This window comes from Chiloscyllium punctatum, chromosome 10 (assembly GCF_047496795.1).
Source record: "Chiloscyllium punctatum isolate Juve2018m chromosome 10, sChiPun1.3, whole genome shotgun sequence".
In the NCBI taxonomy this organism is placed as follows: Eukaryota; Metazoa; Chordata; class Chondrichthyes; order Orectolobiformes; family Hemiscylliidae; genus Chiloscyllium; species Chiloscyllium punctatum.
The window spans coordinates 24,729,155-24,747,573 of NC_092748.1; the positions used below are offsets into that span (position 1 = coordinate 24,729,155).

General features: G+C 43.4%; 1 protein-coding gene across 2 annotated transcripts in view; it reads right to left on the reverse strand.

The window, feature by feature from the left end:
• Positions 1-18,419, reverse strand: part of lss (lanosterol synthase (2,3-oxidosqualene-lanosterol cyclase)) — a 122,207-nt gene that overhangs the window by 95,241 nt on the left and 8,547 nt on the right. For both annotated transcript variants that reach the window (XM_072578721.1, XM_072578722.1), the window contains 5 exons: positions 18,151-18,272; positions 15,206-15,302; positions 9,936-10,071; positions 7,959-8,067; positions 3,927-4,045 (listed from right to left, as the gene is read on the reverse strand). In XM_072578721.1, the coding sequence (XP_072434822.1) occupies positions 3,927-4,045; positions 7,959-8,067; positions 9,936-10,071; positions 15,206-15,302; positions 18,151-18,272 (583 nt within the window). The remainder of the gene's footprint in view (positions 1-3,926; positions 4,046-7,958; positions 8,068-9,935; positions 10,072-15,205; positions 15,303-18,150; positions 18,273-18,419) is intronic.

Below are 18,419 nucleotides of genomic sequence, written 5' to 3' on the forward strand. Positions count from 1 at the left end.
AGGTAGGACATGACCTAGGGATGTCTGTCCTCAGAAATGTATGCCGGTGTGAGTTGGGAGTGCAGTTAGCCTGCTCACAAGCAGCAGCACTCCCACCTTGTCCAGTGTCACTCCTTCCACCAGCACAGCAGTCAGGCCCCACATGGAGTAGGGTGATCATGACAAAGGAGACTCAGAAGAATCATGACCCATCGGCGAGCAGCACAGCCACAGCCCAAATCCCAACCCCACCCCATTAAACAAAACATAGGAAACCTACTCCTGGAATTATCTGATTGACAGACGTTGGAGCACAAATACAAACCCATCTGTTCTTGCAGTTTTGATGTTTAAGATGTTGCACTGCAAGCTAGCTGTGCTTTTATCCGAGGAACATGTCCTCTAAAATGGCCTTGGTAAGCCACTGAGTTCAAGTGGATAATAAATAGTGACCCAGTGATGTCCACATCCTTTTAACAAATAAACAGATGGAGAAGCCCATTCATTTCTTCAAATATGCTCTGCCATTCAACAGGATACCTTCCACCGTGACATTTTCCTTTTCATCTGTACCCATATCCCTTGGTGTGTTCACATATAGAAACCAATTACACTATTGAACATACTCGAATGATTGAGCCTCCATGGCCATGTGGGGCAGAGAATTTAAAGATTCACCATCAGCACAACCTTGCCCCACTTCAAAACATTCTCACTCGTCTCAGTCCCAAATGTCTGAGTCCCTATTCTAAAACTGTTTCCCCACTCCCATGACCACAATTGTCATGCCTGTAGCCTTGGGCTGGCTGTGCACACACTCAACTATGAGGTGTAAAAGAAGCATTGCTCACAAGCCAGGGAACCATTCCTCCTATAGAGAGTCTGTTGGGCTCTGTTAAAGTTTTTGTATGGCTCAATGAAGTCTCCTTTCATTCTTCAAAACACCAGAAGATAAAGGTTCTGATCTTTAAACTTTCCTCTAGGATAATCCTCCCGTCCCAGAAACTGGCTAGTAAACCTTTGTTGAATTCCTTCAATGGCAAGTGCATGCGTCCTCAAATAAAGAGACCAAAACAGCACACAATATTCCAGGCGAGTCTCACCAAGGCTCTATAATTGTAGTAATTGTACTAATTCTCTTCTGGTAAAAGTCAATATACCACTTGTCTTAATAGCTTTCTATACTTGCATGTTAATGTTCAGTAACCCATGAACTAGGATACCTCAGTCCTTTTATAGTTCAAGACTTCCCAGCTCCTTACTATTTAATAAACACTGTATATTTTTTAATATCCAATCAAACTGGATGACCTTGCATTTTACTTCATTAAAAGACATTATGAACAGTTGGAGTTCGTGCACTGATCCTTGAAGTACTAGTCACAGTCAGCCAACCTGAACACAACCCATTTACTCCTGCTCTGTTTCTTGGTAGGAACGAGTTTTCAATCCATGTCACTCTCTGACAAGTGCGAATGGACAAATGCATAGCAGATAAACTATGATGTGGATCAATGCGAGCTACATTTGGTAGCAGAAACAAGAAGGCAGATTATCATCTGAATGGCGATAGATTGGAAAAAGGGGAGATCCAATGAGACCTGGGTGTCCTTGTACACCAGTTAAGTGGAGCAGGTGATGAAGACGGCAAACTGTATGTTGGCCTTCATAGCAAGAGGATTTGAATACAGGAACAGGGATGCTTGCTAAAATTGTACTGATACAGGGCCTAGGCGAATATTGTGCAGTATTGGTCTTCTCCTAGGAGGAAGGATGTTATTTCTGTGAAGCGAGTGCTACAAGAGTTTACCAGACTGATTCCTGTGCAGTTCCTTCCTGGGTGAAGGAACTGCACAGAGGCTGGTATCCAGTCACCAAGTCACCCTTTTATTTGCACACGGAAAGTCTTCGACACTAATCCTGCTTCTTGAGAGCCAGCTCTCAAAGCAAACAGAACCTCTGACATTCCAGTTTATACCTGTCACCCAAAGCTCCTTGATTGCACCAGATTAACAGCCCTAATCAGGGAACTCATATTCTATGAGGTCCACCAAGCTGACTGTGTTGCAATTACTAGAACAGAACTGACATATGAAGACAGATTGGATCAGTTCAGTCTGTATTCCCTGGAGTTCAGAAGAATGAGAGAGAATTTCACAGAAGCCTATAAAATTCTACAGGACTAGGTCAGGTAAACACAGGAAAGATGTTCTTGATAACCGAGGCGTTCAGGACCAGGAGTGACAGGCTCAAGATACAGGACCCCTGAATAGCCACTCCAATCAACTTCTGAAAGTGCTTTGACAGTATAGTCTGTTCTGCTCTAACATGGTAGCTGCATTCCCATGTGATCTCGTGTCATAGAAAATCACACAGTTGAAATAAATGGGGCCTTTGGAAAAACAGGGTTCGGACAGACCACCAATAACATCAGTAAAGATCGAAACCAAAATAGTAGTTAGCCTAACACAAATAATAGCACAGTCTAAGTAAATTTTTAAATCCTATATTCTAATGAAATAATACAGTAAATTTAACACTTTAAGGGGTTTCTGAATTTGCTGAGTTACAGTAGAGAACTGTATTAAGACAGGGGCGAAGACATCAGCATCATCTTTACTTTCAGGTGTAGCTCTAGGTGCAGAGTTACGACAAAAGAAAATATTTAGTCCAGAAGTGAATGGCTGTGGTTCATTGTCCTCAGACTGTTTCTTGAGGGTTGGCTTAAAAAAAAAAGCATCTAGTTTTTGCTGCTTTGCCATCTTTCTGCTTTCATGCAGAAGCTGTTCATGGGGTGCCTTTAAGACTTATATATCACAAACTGCAATCCTGCTGGATTCTGCACTGTACCATTGCCTTATAAGAGCTGCAACTGCTTCTCCACTTCCCTCAGCATAGAACACAAATGAGAAGTGGAAGGTTCATTCCAAGAAAGATGGTGAATTGGCCATGCTAAATTGCCCATAGTGTTAGGTGCATTAGTCAAGGGTAAATGTAGGGAAATGAGTCTGGTTTGGTTACTCTTCAGAGGATCGGTGTGGACAGGTTGGGCTGAAGAGAATCTAATCTATACCAAATTAGTTTGAAAGTTTCACATAAGAAATGGTTGGTTAAAGCCCTGAAGGTGTTATTTGAAGCTAAGAAAGTCCAAGCTAAGCTGTATGAAAACCCAAGGAACAAGCTATCTGACTGTTACGACTGGGAATAGATCAAGCTTTATGGATTAGGGCAGAGAAGGGCGTATGTTAATACTGTAAAGGAGTATTTTTTGATTAATAATATTGTGTTTTTTTTAATTCACTCATGGGACATGGGCATCTTTGGCTGGTCAGCATTTATTGCATGACTCTAGTTGCCCTTGACAAGGTGGAGGTGAGTCAGCTTCTTGAGCTACTGTAATCCATGTTCTGTCAGCTAACCCGCAATGCCCTTAGTGAGAGAACTTTCTCATGTGTTTCAAAATCTTTAAAATATGCATTATATGTAAATACTTTGGTTTATCCTATTTTGAGTTTTCATTTCTTTTGTATAATAAAGTTGTGTTGAATGGTTAAAGCTCAATTTGCAACATTACATCCAGGGAGAATTTATCCCCATGTTTGTTACTGCTCTCCTCAGTGTCTACAACATCTTTTGGTCCGAAGTCAAAAGACAACCTTGATTATTCTAATATTTCCTTAATTTATGGCATAATCAGCTAGTTCTGGCATAGCCAGTTTCCCATTCATTCCAGTTCTCTCCTTCATAATTTACTAACTCAATTACTGATAATAAACAATGATAGTTAAACATCCAGAAAACATAGTTTGGATAAAGTTTCTATATTTATCGAAAGCAAATAGCAAAACAGTTAGAAAGAGATCAGCCTTGAACAAATGTACTGCCTTCATAAAATCTAATGGTTGCAGTATTACATCACAATTAAATACTTTGAAACAAACACATACCGGTCCGATGCTAATGCACTTTGTGAATCTGTCGTCAGCTATGATGTGGTCATAGAGTTCTGTGACTGCCTTCTTCCTCAGACTGGTGCTGTGGTGATCCTCATACATGTTCAGGAAAGCTGCAAATGAGGCAATGGTACATTTAAATCTTATTGTAACTCTTAGTGTCATGGAACTTTTGTTTAGAAACAGGCCACTTAACACATCTGTATTTGGGGAGGACAGATGGAGACGGGACTGAAAAGGAACTTGGGAACACTCTGCTATTAAACTAAAACAGAGCAAAGCTTCTCCCACTTCAGCTACAGATTTGGTGCTGTTCACTTCTTTGACCCAACATGATGGGGACACTCAGTGAGAAGCTAGGAATCAGACTGTAAGACATATTCTGTTTGAACTGAACAAAACAAAATGTAAGCTGAATGTACTTACAGCGATCCATTATATAGCTGTTATGGTTTTAGGATATGTGAAACCAGGCAATGAATTCCAGTCACATCTCAATAAGACACGACTGTTTTATAAATGACCTGGAGGAGGGGCTTGACGGCTGGGCGAGCAAGTTTGCGGATGATACGAAAGTCGGTGGAGTGGTGGACAGCGAAGAAGGATGTGGCAGGTTACAGCGGGATATAGATAAGTTGCAGAGCTGGGCAGAAAAGTGGCAAATGGAGTTCAATGTAGCTAAGTGTGAGGTGATTCACTTTGGTAGGAGTAATAAGAAGATGGATTACTGGGCTAATGGTAGGCTACTTGGTAGTGTCGATGAGCAGAGGGATCTTGGTGTCCATGTACACAGATCTCTGAAAGTTGCCACCCAGGTAAATAGTGCTGTGAAGAAGGCATATGGCGTACTGGGCTTTATTGGTAGAGGAATTGAGTTCCGGAGTCCTGAGGTCATGTTGCAGATATATAAGACTCTGGTGCGGCCTTATCTGGAGTATTATGTACAGTTCTGGTCGCCATACTATAGGAAGGATGTGGAGGCACTGGAACAGGTGCAGAGGAAGTTTACCAGGATGTTGCCTGGCATGGTAGGAAGATCGTATGAGGAAAGGCTGAGGCACTTGGGGCTGTTCTCATTGGAGAAAAGAAGGTTTAGGGGAGATTTGATAGAGGTGTACAAGATGATTAGGGGTTTAGATAGGGTTGACAGTGAGAACCTTTTTCCACATATGGAGTCAGCTATTACGAGGGGGCATAGCTTTAAATTAAGGGGTGGTAGGTATAGGACAGATGTTAGGGGTAGATTCTTTACTCAGCGGGTTGTGAGTTCATGGAATGCCCTGCCAGTAGCAGTGGTGGACTCTCCCTCTTTATGGTCATTCAAGCAGGCATTGGATAAGCATATGGAGGTTATTGGGCTAGTGTAGGTTAGGTAGGCTTCAGTCGGCGTAACATCGAGGGCCGAAGGGCCTGTACTGCACTGTATTTTTCTATGCTCTATGTTTATTCATTTAGAAGCAGAGTTTTGATGGATGTCCATTCATCGATGAGCAACATGATATATTCTGGCCTCAGTATCAATGGGTGGCCCCGGTGGCATAGTGGTTAGCACTACTGCCTCACAGCGCCAGAGACCTGGGTTCAATTCCCGCCTCAGGTGACTGACTGTATGGAGTCTGCACATTCTCCCCGTGTCTGCGTGGGTTTCCTCCGGGTGCTCCGGTTTCCTCCCACAGTCCAAAGATGTGCAGCTTAGGTGAACTAACCATGCTAAATTGCCCGTAGTGTAAGGGGCAGGGGTAAAATGTCTCGGTGGGTTGCGCGTCAGTGTGGACTTGTTGGGCCGAAGAGCCTGTTCCCACGCTGTAAGTAATCTAATCTAATCTAATCTAAAGCAGTGTAAAGCCCCCACTGTTGTTGCACCTCACCTCCCCCAAGTCAAAACCAACTAACTGGATTGTATGTGGACTAGGTCCACAGGGGAAACATTTAGTACACACCTCAAACAATAATGCAACATCAAATTCCATCATTTGACATCAGGCAATGTGATTAAAGAGAATCAATTCATAGAATACCAGAATTCAAGATATCTTTGGAATCATAGAAGACAGGCTCCTGTAATGGGAGCAACAATAATCTTGAAAATGGGTAGGCTGGGATTGGATGAGAGGTTAAAATATTTTGAATTATAAATGCCACCCCCAACTCTGATTTCAGGTCATGCGGAACTGAACGGTGAATAGGTTGGACTATTAAAGATTCCAATGAGGCTAGCAGCTATGGACAGACACTTTCTCAGATGTCACCAGCCAACCTTCCTCCGTGCTATCACATACGTCTTCCTCACCCCCTCCTAAAACTTTCCAGATCAAGGATTCCCCTCCTTCTGCCCACAATAGACTTGCCCATCGAGTTCACACTGACTTCTGAAAAGCATTCCACCCAGAATACCCCCGCCCCAATCCCCATAACCCTGCATTTCCCATTACAAACCTGCACATCCCTGGACACTATGTGCAATTTAGCATAGCCAGTCTACCTAACTTGTACATCTTTGGACTGTGGGAGGAAACCGGAGCACCCAGAGAAAGCCCATGCAGACACGGGGAAAATGTACAAACTCCAGACAGATAGCTGGAATTGAACCTGTGTCCTTGGCGCTGAGGCAGTAGTGCTAACCACTGAGCAACCATGTCGCTCATAAATGACATTTATCAGGAACACAACCCACATGAATCCACTGCCTCTGCACATAAAAGTGCTTTCTTGTATCACCTCTGGATGATCTACCCTGAATAAGGTCTGGATTCACAGCAGTGGAAATAGTTTCTCTGTCGATGTCATCAAATCCCTAAAGTAATCAACTTTAATCTTCTTTACTCAAGGAATGTAAGCCTGGTCGATGCAATCTCTTGTCATAATTTAACCTGGTTAGCCTTGCTTTCATTCTTGGGAATTTCAGTATTGGACAGCATTGTAACCCCTTTCCCCTCCAAAAAAAAAGCCCAGGCTACTTTACCCTTTCAGAGCTGTGGTATCCAAGACTGAACACGGGGTTTTGGATGGCGTCTTCCAGAGTTTTTCTATAACTTTGAAATAACATCCATTCTTGTATAGAGGCCCTCACTACTTTTATTTTTATCATTGTTTTTAGTGGAACTATGAGTTGAACTTTGAACAGCTGCATGTTTTAAAAAAGGAGAAAAAAACAATGCAGACTTTTGCTGTTGGTGACTAGCCTGGAAAACAATGAAATATACTATCGAAGGAATACTGTGGATAATTTATCATGCTGTGTGATGCCATGCCCAGGGTTGGTATCTGGAGAATATTGAGTTGGTCAATCAAGCCAGGCCTGTTGCTAACCAGCCAACTACAGCGAATATTGATTTTTAAAAAAAAGAAACCAGCTTTGGAAGCTTCAGGACGCTGTTCTATGTTTTACTCTCTCCTGTTTCCCATCTAGCTAACAAACTGTTATTCTGAGAAAAGAAAAGAATTTATAAGAAATAAATGAATACTTCCAAAAGTTTACTTAATCTGTTTACATTCACCAGCAACTTCAAAATTAGGTACACAGTTAAGTGCCTGTGAACAACTCATTATCCAAGGTTTGTGTGTCAGCATGGCATTCAGCATCTGACAAATAGAATTATTTTATTTCATTTTTAACTTCTCTCTTAACTCTGTCCAAAAATCTGCCTGTGAGAGTGGAGGTTATGGTCTTTTGAACTCTAAGATTGAGTTCAAAACATAGATATTAATCACGGTTGCTCAATGCTGTTTAGCTGTGTCCTACTAAAGTTACAGTCTTCATAATCCAATGATAGTAAGGCGGATTTGGTTTGGCTTGCTATCCCTGGGTCATAATACTTGTTGTCCTCTTGAAAGAAAAGTCAAAAGTGCTTTTGATAAAAACTTTATCTACCTGGACTGGTCAGTGGTCTAGCTGGAGACTCTTCAGTCTAGAGCACTTACTTCAGAATTACTTCAACTCTTTTGCAGTCACATTTGACTGATGACCATGCCACTTCAGCCTCTAAAACATGCAAACACAAATCGTTTTCACTCTCCTCTACATACCGTATGCGATGGTGAGAAGCTGGCTGTGTGGGGTGTACAGGTCACATGCCGCCACATTGTTTCTCTGGGCGGGCCAGTCAATGGAGCTGTAGTCCTGAACATAGAGCTCCTGAAGCAAAACCAAAGTTAGAATGTGGCAAGGCAAGGCAATCTTTACTGCTGCATGAGAATTGACAGCAATGACGTGTAAAAGTACAAACATGGGACTCGTGCTAAAAAAAATCACTATTAGCAAGATTTTCTCATTGATAGGGTACAGTTCCAGCAGCAGAAAGTTCAGAATTTCGCCTCTACTGCCTCAGATTTCAACAAGGCGCACACAAATCTTATAACATAATCACATCATTGCAGTAACAATAACATAAAACACAGATTTGGGGTCCAATTAAATTCTGAGGTTGAAGTCTCCCTCTTCCAAGGCATCTCCTCCATCTCATCCCTGCCCTATTCTGGCATTAGGACATGCTCTGACACCAGGTACTTGTTCAAAATAGCAGGGAATTGGCAATAATGTTAATGACAGACAATTTTCTCGGGAGTGTATGAAGAACACAAGGAAAGCTCATGTGAGTGGAATGTCTGATAGCCCAGTACAGAGGGCACGCATACTCTCCTTAGGAACACAACCACGTTTGGAAAACTGAGTTCAGGTGACAATAGGGAAAACCATGGAAATTTCAAGTGCGTGCTAGTCTATAGCCAGCTGACAAGTACAGAGCACTGGTAAACTTCCTAATTCCTATCACTCTGAAACAGACCTTCATATGAGGCTTGACTATTTGGAGGATCCCAGCAGGTCAACCCTGGGCCACATTCCTAAGTTTTTCACCTTACATTCATCCGGAAGCAAGCAGCAAGAAGCCAGATTTACAAAAAGGACATCAAATTACACAGCATGAGAAGACGATGCTCAGGCCTTTGTTTGCAATGGAGATGAGGCAGAAACAGTTAAATGTCCCTCTTCATTCTCAGACATGGCAGGGACCCCGTTCCCTCTCACTGACCATCCCATCCACCAACACCATCCTCACTCCTCCACCAATGCCTCTTACTCCTAACCCATCCCATCCTTTCTTGCTCATTACCACCTCATCCCACACCCCCCTTCACACCTCCCTTGCCTTCACCCCAACAAATTACACTCACCACTCCCTCTGCCACCCTCCACCTGCCCTGCCCCAGCCCCCATGACACCCCCTCATCACTCTCTATCCATCATAGATAGAGATATGATGGATCCTGATACCTTCCTGCACTCTGGTGATATCGCTCAGTATCTCTCCATGTGGTATCCCTCACCGTGTGGGTCTAATTGCTGATTCTGACTGCACATTTTGTAGCCTCTCCAGATCCCGAACCTACAGAATTCTCCACTCCAGACAGACGAGGCAGCACAGACCAGGGATGGAGACTAAGGTTTTCATCTTTAGATTAGATTACTTACAGTGTGGAAACAGGCCCTTCGGCCCAACAAGTCCACACCGACCCGCCGAAGCGCAACCCACCCAGACCCCTACATCTACCCCTTACCTAATACTACGGGCAATTCAGCATGGCCAATTCACCTGACCTGCACATCTTTGGACTGTGGGAGGAAACCGGAGCACCCGGAGGAAACTTACGCAGACACGGGGAGAACGTGCAAACTCCACACAGTCAGTCACCTGAGGCAGGAATTGAACCCGGGTCTCTGGTGCTGTGAGGCAGCAGTGCTAACCACTGTGCCACCGTGCCGCCCAAACTCCTTTGCCAAACTCCTCCTCGCCACCTGCAAAGTACAACTTCATAGAGCAATGGAATGGAGCTCACTAATTCTAGACTCTGAAATTCTCAGACTATATATACTTACTCCTTGCAGTGAAAGCCTGACCAGACCTAGCCACATCTGCTACTTGAACTTGAACAATACAAGTTTCCCAACTGTGAAAATGCAAACTCAGCTCAAAACACTAGGCATTCCAAGTGGTTGATTCCTACCTGTCTCAGGCTGAGAATTAGGTCATCTTCCTGTGCAGTGAGCCGCACGGCATAGCAGTAACTCATCGGGAGATAGACCTGCCGACAGTGACACCACAAGGTGGAAGGGTGAGCCGGTACCCATCGAGGGAAGAGCCTGACACAGAATTACAACACAGAAACTCAGTAATGATTAGATTAGATTCCTGCAGTGTGGAAACACGCCCTTCGGCCCAACAAGTGCACACCAACTCTCTGAAGAGTAACCCATCCAGACCCAATTCCCTCTGACGAATGTGCCTAACACTATGGACAATTTAGAATGGCCAATTCACCTGACCTGCACATCTTTGGACTGTGGGAGGAAACCGGAGCACCTGGAGGAAACCCACGCAGACACAGGGAGAATGTGCAAACTCCACACACACAATTGCCCAAGTCTGGAATCGAACCTGGGTCCCTGGTGCTGTGAGGCAGCAGTGCTAACCACTGAGCCACCATGCCACCCTCGAAGCGAAGCCTTGCAAAACTGTATGAAAGACCAACATTGTCCAGCTTTCAGTATCTCAGCACTATATTCCACTCTTCAATCAAGACTGCAGACAAACAGCAAAGTGATGTCAGGCAGCAGCCCAGATAATAGGACGGGGGCAGGTTCCTGCACGCACAAAGAAATTAATAACATTAGAAGAGAGAGAAGTGATCTTAATAGAGCATAAGATTATGAGCAGAACCGACAAGGTGAATATTGAGAGGATATTTCCTCTTATGAGAGGATCTGGCCACAATTTTAAAATGATTTAAGGTGGAGATGAGGAGAAATTTCCTCTCGGAGAGTCATTAGTCTGTAGAATTATTTTCAATCTACAAGGGTAACAAAGGTGATTGGGGCGCAGACAGGAAAGCAGGGTTAAGATCTTAGGAACAGGAATGTCATTCAGCCCATCAAGCTGCCTGGCCATTTAAAATGATCATGGTTCCTCGGACACTTCTGTGCCTTTTACTCACCTCATCCCCATAAGCCTGCACACCATTAGTAATCAGAAATCTGTCAATCTCTACGTTAAACATACTCAAGGACTCAGTCTCTGTGCCCTTCTGTGGTACAGAATTTCTGAGTTTGCAACACTCAGAGTGAAAGAAAATTCTTCTCATCTCAGTCAAAACACTATCCCCCTTATCTTCAAATAATGATTCCTGATTCTAGACACCCCAATCAAATGAAATATCTTACCGGTATCTTACCTGCTTATTCCTTTAAGTGTTCTCTAAGTTCAAAAGAGATCACCCCTCATTCACATAAACAAGGAAACATTGAAAATTGGAACAGGAGGCGGCCACTTAGCCCTTCAAGCCTGTCCATTATTCAACATGATTACAGCTGAGCATCAAGCTCAGTACCCCTTTCCCACTTTCTCCCTTTACCCTTTGAACCTTTTATCCCCAAAAACTATATTTGACACCTTCCTGAAAACATCCAACGTGGCAGAGAATTCCACAGGCTCACGACTGTGCTATTCACGTTACACTTCATCTGCTACACATTTGTTCATTCACCGAACTTGTCAAAATTACAACTGAAGTCACTGCATCTTCTCCACTGTTCACCCTCTCATCCAGCTGTGTTATCTGTGAATTTGAATTCCCTTATCATTCATATATGTTGTGAACAGCTGGGGTCCTAGTATTGATCCTTGCAGTACCCCACTAGTCACTGATTGCCACTCAAACAAAAAACCATTTATTCCTACTCTTTGTTTACTATCTGCCAACCAGTTCTCTATTTATGCCATACAGACCCAGTTTGTCCAATCTCTCTTCATAGCTCAGTCCCAGCATCTCTGGTAAAACTTAATTGCGCTCCCTACATTGCAATAATATCTCCCCTGAGATAAAGAAACCAAAACCACACACTGTACCACAGAGGCAGTCTCACCAAGCTCCCATACAACTGAAGCAAGACTACTCCTGTACCAGAATCTTCTTGTAATAAAGGCTAACATTCCATTTGCCCTTTTGAACAACTTGCTGCACCTTCATGATAGTTTTCAATGATTTATTGAGAAGGACACCTCAGTGCCTTTCCATGTCTACACTTTTCAACCTCTTAGCATATCAGAAATACCCTACATATCTGCTCCTCCTATTAAAGTGGATAATGTCCACATTTTTCCACATTCCATTCCATCTGTTATGTTGTGGCCCATTCATTAAATCTGTCCAAATCTTACTGAAAAAATTTTGTGTATCATCTACAAATTTGCAAGTATCATATGCGGTCACAGAATCATAGAATCCCTACAGTGCAGAAAGAGGCCATTCAGCCCATTGGGTCCTCACCAAACCCAGCATTCGTCCAGACCCAGCCCCCTACCCTATCCCTGTAACTCCACATTTACCACGGTTAACAGTTAACCTGCATATCCCTTGACACTAAGGGGCTATTTAGAATGCCAACCCACATAACCTACAAATCTTTGGACTGTGGGAGAATCCAGAGTTTCCAGCAGAAACCTGCACAAACACAGGGAGAACTTGCACAGACAGTTACCCATGTCTGGAATTGAATCTAGGTCCCTGGCAGTAACGTTAACCACTGAGCCACTGTGCCTCCAAGTTATTGGTTACATCTTACGAAAACTCAGGCCTAAGTAGTGATCCTTCCAATACCCCACTAGGCACAGCCTGAGTATGGTCCACAGTCAGAGCAGCCGTGATTTTGTTGAACAGTTGTGAAAACCTGACGGGCTGAATGGCCTACACCTACATTTACTTCTATCGATTCAAAAATACATATGATGAAAACTGACACCAGGCAGAGACATGCACAATAAGGCCAGAAATTCGGTCAAAGGTGGGTTTTGATGCAGTTTTTTTAAAAGATACATTTTTGCCCGAGTTTCCTTTTCTACAAATTTCCCCATATTTAGGACATATCTTTTCAAACCAAGATTTGTTCAAACTTTTCTTTTTTTCAAGCTGCAGGATGTGACACACCTCCTGGTGGGTGGCACGGTGGCACAGTGGTTAGCACTGCTGCCTCACAGCGCCAGAGGCCCGGGTTCAATTCCCGCCTCAGGCGACTGACTGTGTGGAGTTTGCACGTTCTCCCCGTGTCTGCGTGGGTTTCCTCCGGAAGCTCCGGTTTCCTCCCACAGTCCAAAGATGTGCAGGTCAGGTGAATTGGCCATGCTAAATTGCCCGTAGTGTTAGGTAAGGGGTAGATGTAGGGGTATGGGTGGGTTGCGCTTCGGCGGGGCGGTGTGGACTTGTTGGGCCGAAGGGCCTGTTTCCACACTGTAAGTAATCTAATCTAATCCTTCACTTTGAGTCAGAATTAAACTGTGAATAATCACCCATTGCCACTTCACTCCTTAATTTGATCTCCTTTCCAGTAAATCAGTCTGAACTGGTTCTTCAATTGGACCGATGAATTATTAAAAAATATTGTTTATGAGATGTGGGCATTAATTGGCCGGTCTAGCAATTCATGCCCACCTTCAACTGCCCTTGAGAAGGTCGTGGTGAGTCAACTGAATTCATAGTCTAATTCCATGACAATCAAATAATAGCAACATATGGTGAATGCTGGAAAATCCTTCTCTCACATTCACCTGGTCCGTCCCTGACTCTTTCCTTCCTTTCCTTGACTGCACTGTTACAATTTCTGAGGATCGGACGTCCACTGACAACAATCAGAAATCCAGTCAATCCTTCACTACACTTCCTCTTTTTCCTGAAAGGATTCCATTCCATCTTCCCAGTTTTCCATTTCTGACACATTTGCTCCAATGATGCCACCTGCCACTGGGCTCCCTCCGACACGCCTTTTACCTCAACTGAGGATTTCTCTTCACTGATGGCCCTAAACTGTGCCCGAACCATCTCTCATCTTTCCCCTCCTTCCCAAAACATCGGTAGGGTTTCCCCTTCCCCTCATTTCTCACCCCACTGGTCTCTGTATTCAAGGGATCAATCTTCTGCCAATTCAGCCACTTCCAGCAAGATATCACCCACCAAACACTCTCCCCTCTGCAGGGAGTGATCCCTCCATGATACTCTGATCCACTCCATCATTTCTAACACTTTTTCACGCAACCCATGGCCTCTTTCCAAGCAATTGCAGAAGGCGTAACATTTGCACACTCACTGCTCCCTTCCTCACTACCAAAGAACCATACTCACTTTCCAGGTGCAGCAGTGATTTACCTGCACTTCACTCAATCTGCTCTACTGTATTCACTGTTTGCAATGTCATTTGCTTTACAGTGGCGAGGTCAAACACAGATGGAACTTTATAGAACACCTCCTCTCTATCTGCAACAATGACCTCAACCTTCCAGGTGTTTGCCATTTCAGTAAACCATCATGGTACCACACGAACATTTCAGTCCTGGGCCTGCTGTAACGTTTCAACACAATCTCAAGGAACACCACCTTAGAGCCTTTCACATTCGATATGAAGTTCCACATTTTCAGAACATGACTTGTGTTCTCCATTTTCATTACACAATACAGCTCCATCACCAACTCATGTCTTCTTTGGATCTTTTTGCCCTCAGCAGACTGGACCCATTTTCTCCTTTACACACCGAACATTTATACCCATCTGACATCTCTATCTCTCCTTACCACTATTAGCACTCCTTTGACTTTTGTTTTGGGCAACGTCACCATCTGTTCCACCCACTCCTCTCCCCTCTCCATTATCAGCATTTTTAAAAAAAAAACATCATTTTCCAGTTCCTTTCAGTTCTCAAGAAGTCACAGCCTATCTGAAACATTAACTCTGTTCCTCTCTCCATTGATGCTGCCTGATTTACTGAGTTTCTGCAGCAGTTTATGTTTTTATCCCAAGGCTATCTATGATCATCAATTTTAATTAGAGAGAGTTCATTATTTTCAAGTTGCTTACCCTACTTCAATACACAGAACCGAATTGAACATCACATTCTCCCTCATTAGAGATGTCATATACTTATGAAGGAATTAGAAATAATTTCTTGCTTTCATCCAATTTTGTTTCATGCTAAAGCTGAGATTGTGTCATTATTACTATTTGCTTTCACTGCATGTATCTCCTGTTCTCAAACTGACTGCACAAACATGAACCATTGAGCAAATAAAACCAAAAGAATTGTGGCCACCGTAAATCAGACATAAAATAGAAATTGCTGGAAAAGCTCAGCAGATCTGGCAGCATCTCTGGAGAGAAATCAGTGTTAATGTTTCGGGTGGAGTGATCCTTCTGCAGAAACAACAAGCGTTCTCAGTTGCTGATCAAGACTCACCACATTTCCGGAAACAAGGTGTTCATTCCTTCCCAGCTGTAGACATTAAGAATTGCCAACCAGAATTTACCCCAGGATGGGATTCCAACAGCACCACCTGAAACCCATTGTAGACAATTATTAACTCTTACTAAACATTTGTAGGTACAAATCATTTCACACACTGTATGCAGGTTTCATTTTATGAAGAGCGAGGATTATGGGGCAATAAATTAATAGAGAAAGCTTTCATTCATTTCAGATTCGCACAAATAAGGATTTCAGTAAGAGGAAATGTGCTGCAGAGGCAACTGTTAACATTGAGGAAAGACTAAGTAGGTTAGATGCTGGATGGGATGCAGATTCTGAAATTTGATTCTGGACCATTCTGGAGAGATGTTGCTCAGAGGAACTTAGCTTGAGAACACAGATGGAGAGCACTGAAAAAGAGACAGGTGCACACTGTTTTGGTTCTTGATGAAACAGGTCATTCTGCTACACAGAAATTGGCTATAACACAACTGACAAATTGGGGACAATGTTTCTCAGGTGCAGAGTTTTAAATTGTGTATTGGTTATACTGAGATTCCTGCCCCATTACTTTAAATAGTGTTGCTATTACACGATTTTCTTAATACATGGGATTGCATGAGAATAGAACCGGTGCATTAGAGCAGAACTGTATTCTGAAGGAAACTTTAGCTCACACGTAACCAAGTTTGTGAGCAGAGTTGAACCCAAGAAAGATGAACCCAGCATCCACATCCAGGTCACCATTTTAATGTCGAACTCCATCATTGTTAATCGAAGACTCAAGAGCCAAAAATAGAGTGGATGTTGGTCAATATTAAATCTCACTTTAGGCTTGTAGTTCATCACTTTAGGACTGGCACGTGGATGACTGAAAGGGAAAGGTAGAGGACAATCCTAGATAGAAATAAATAGTACCATGTAAAGAGATTTGCAGTGGAGGATGGCATAGCTGATCGTGTCAAATGCCACAGATATGGAAAGGGAACAAGTAAAACCAAACTAAAGTTTCAATCAGACAGAATGTAACTGGTCTACCTTGGTCATAATTCCAAAGATGTGCAGGTTGGGTGAATTGCCCATGCTAAATTTCCCACTGTGTTCAGGGATGTGTGGGCTAGGTGCATCAGTCAGGGGAAATAGGGTAGGGCAATAGGTCTGGGTGGGATACTGTTAGGAGGGTTGGTGTGGACTTGGGTCAAATGCCTGTTTCCACACTGTAGGAATTTTATGAATTTCTCAGTGCTCTGATCAGCTGGGGCTGGTAAGATGCAAAAAGAGGATTTTGAGAATGAGTATAGAGCTGACACATATATAAGGACTGAAAGGGAAGAGAGATAGAGCAGGAGGCGAACAGCACTGAGCAGTCAGTCATATCAGCGGAATCAAAACAGGCAGGAATTCTATTGGAACAAAATACGATATTCCTATTTAAGAAACTGGGTCGTTCAAAATTGGGTGGGGTGGAACTGTAGGACAACTCAGGAAGCAGACAATGGAGCCCATGGAAAGAATAAGCTGGGAGAGGGTGGTGGAGACTGGGTGGAATTTTAACCATAGTGCTTTGTTCCCAACGCCCAAACAGGAAGAGGATGTCAATTCCATGCTCTTGCTTTCTGCTGGTCCTCATGCAGTTTCAGCTAAAAGTTAAACTGCTGCCAAATTTCAGGGGAGACAGTACGGAAATGTTATTCCGTGCTGAAACCACCATCAGGCACAAGCTGCAGGTGGGCCTTGATAGCAGCCTCCTGGACAAACAGGGATGCTCCACAAGCCAAAGCTTCCCAGTCCAACACTATTGCTGTTTACACAAGGCCTGAGAGTACAAAGGTGGCACGGGTGTATTTCAAATGAAATTTTACTTGTAAATACTTCACGTTACATTGGCTTCACATTATTCATATGTCCACTCTCATTAATGTACTGGTATCTCACATGGAAACTATGCACCGAGTGTCAGAAGGGAGTTCGGGGCATTTTTATTGTGGAAATAATAATGTTGCATTTTTTTGTTCATTTGTAATGGAAACTTCACTTACATGTCCAATTATTGTGAGGGGACATGAGTGATCTTGCGGGCTGAGCTGATCCTCTTTCAGAGAATGTAAAGGCATTCCGTTTGAGTTGCATTTTCTGAGGATAATTGGCATTTTGTAGGGAAATTCCAAGCCCTGTATGGATCCTGCCAGCCAACACCCTCAGATGGACCCGTGTGTGGACAGAATTAACACGTCACTTAGGCCTCTCGTTAATCATTCTTAACTTGGCTGACTGTCTCCACTGGCCCTCATTCCATACAGGAGGACAGACCCTTCCCACATCCTCCCCCAGGCTCGGATACCTCTTCCACTGTTCCCTAAGCTTGATACACCACATCACTCCACCCTCTCACCAGGGAGTCACCCTTGCTGGTCTCAAGCCTCAATGCAGATGCAGCCCGAGCTGCCCTCTCTGCTCATCTTTCCACTCCCTGGCCCTGCCCTGTGGCTCCGCCTGCCCCCTCCTGATTCATATGTCCAATTCCTGCTGCAGAACTATTTCATTGTAATTTCCTGGCCATCTTTTGCTTCCTCTTGGTATCATTTCCTTGCCGTGTTTGCTCTCAGCTTTTGATAAATCGGATTTTCCTTAACTGTGCTAATTCAAGCTACATTCAACTTCTAGAAAACCTTACCAGGTTCAGGTTGATACTCTTTCTTTCTGTTTGTCGTTGTTGCAGAAAAACTGCTGCTTTTCCCAAATTCATGATTTAAACTATTTTATTATATCAAATTAATTAGGGAGGTGACTGTTGAGAGTTCCAAGAGTTTTAATTTTTACTGATTGTTATGGAGCAATGTTCCTTATGTTTGTAATCCGCTCAACACAGGCAGCTACAAACCCTCAGCAAAAAGAAAGCTCCTTGCACATTGTGATTAGTTATTTGGAAGCCTGACCTTTATCATGAAGGTTATTTCTCGCCCGCACCAGGTCAGGGTCATCTGGTCCGACACCTAGTATTCGTAAGGCCGTGTAATTCAACGCTGTTCCAAACACTGTTGACTTGTCCTCCACATGCCTAGGATTCAAATCAAAACATGTGTCAACATTTGGCTTGAGGGTATAGGCAAGTCTACAACAGGGAAGATGAGAGAAGTTACATCTTTATCATTAACTTCTGAGCACCAGCATTGATTCTGGCATTGGTAAAATTGCAAAGCAGAGT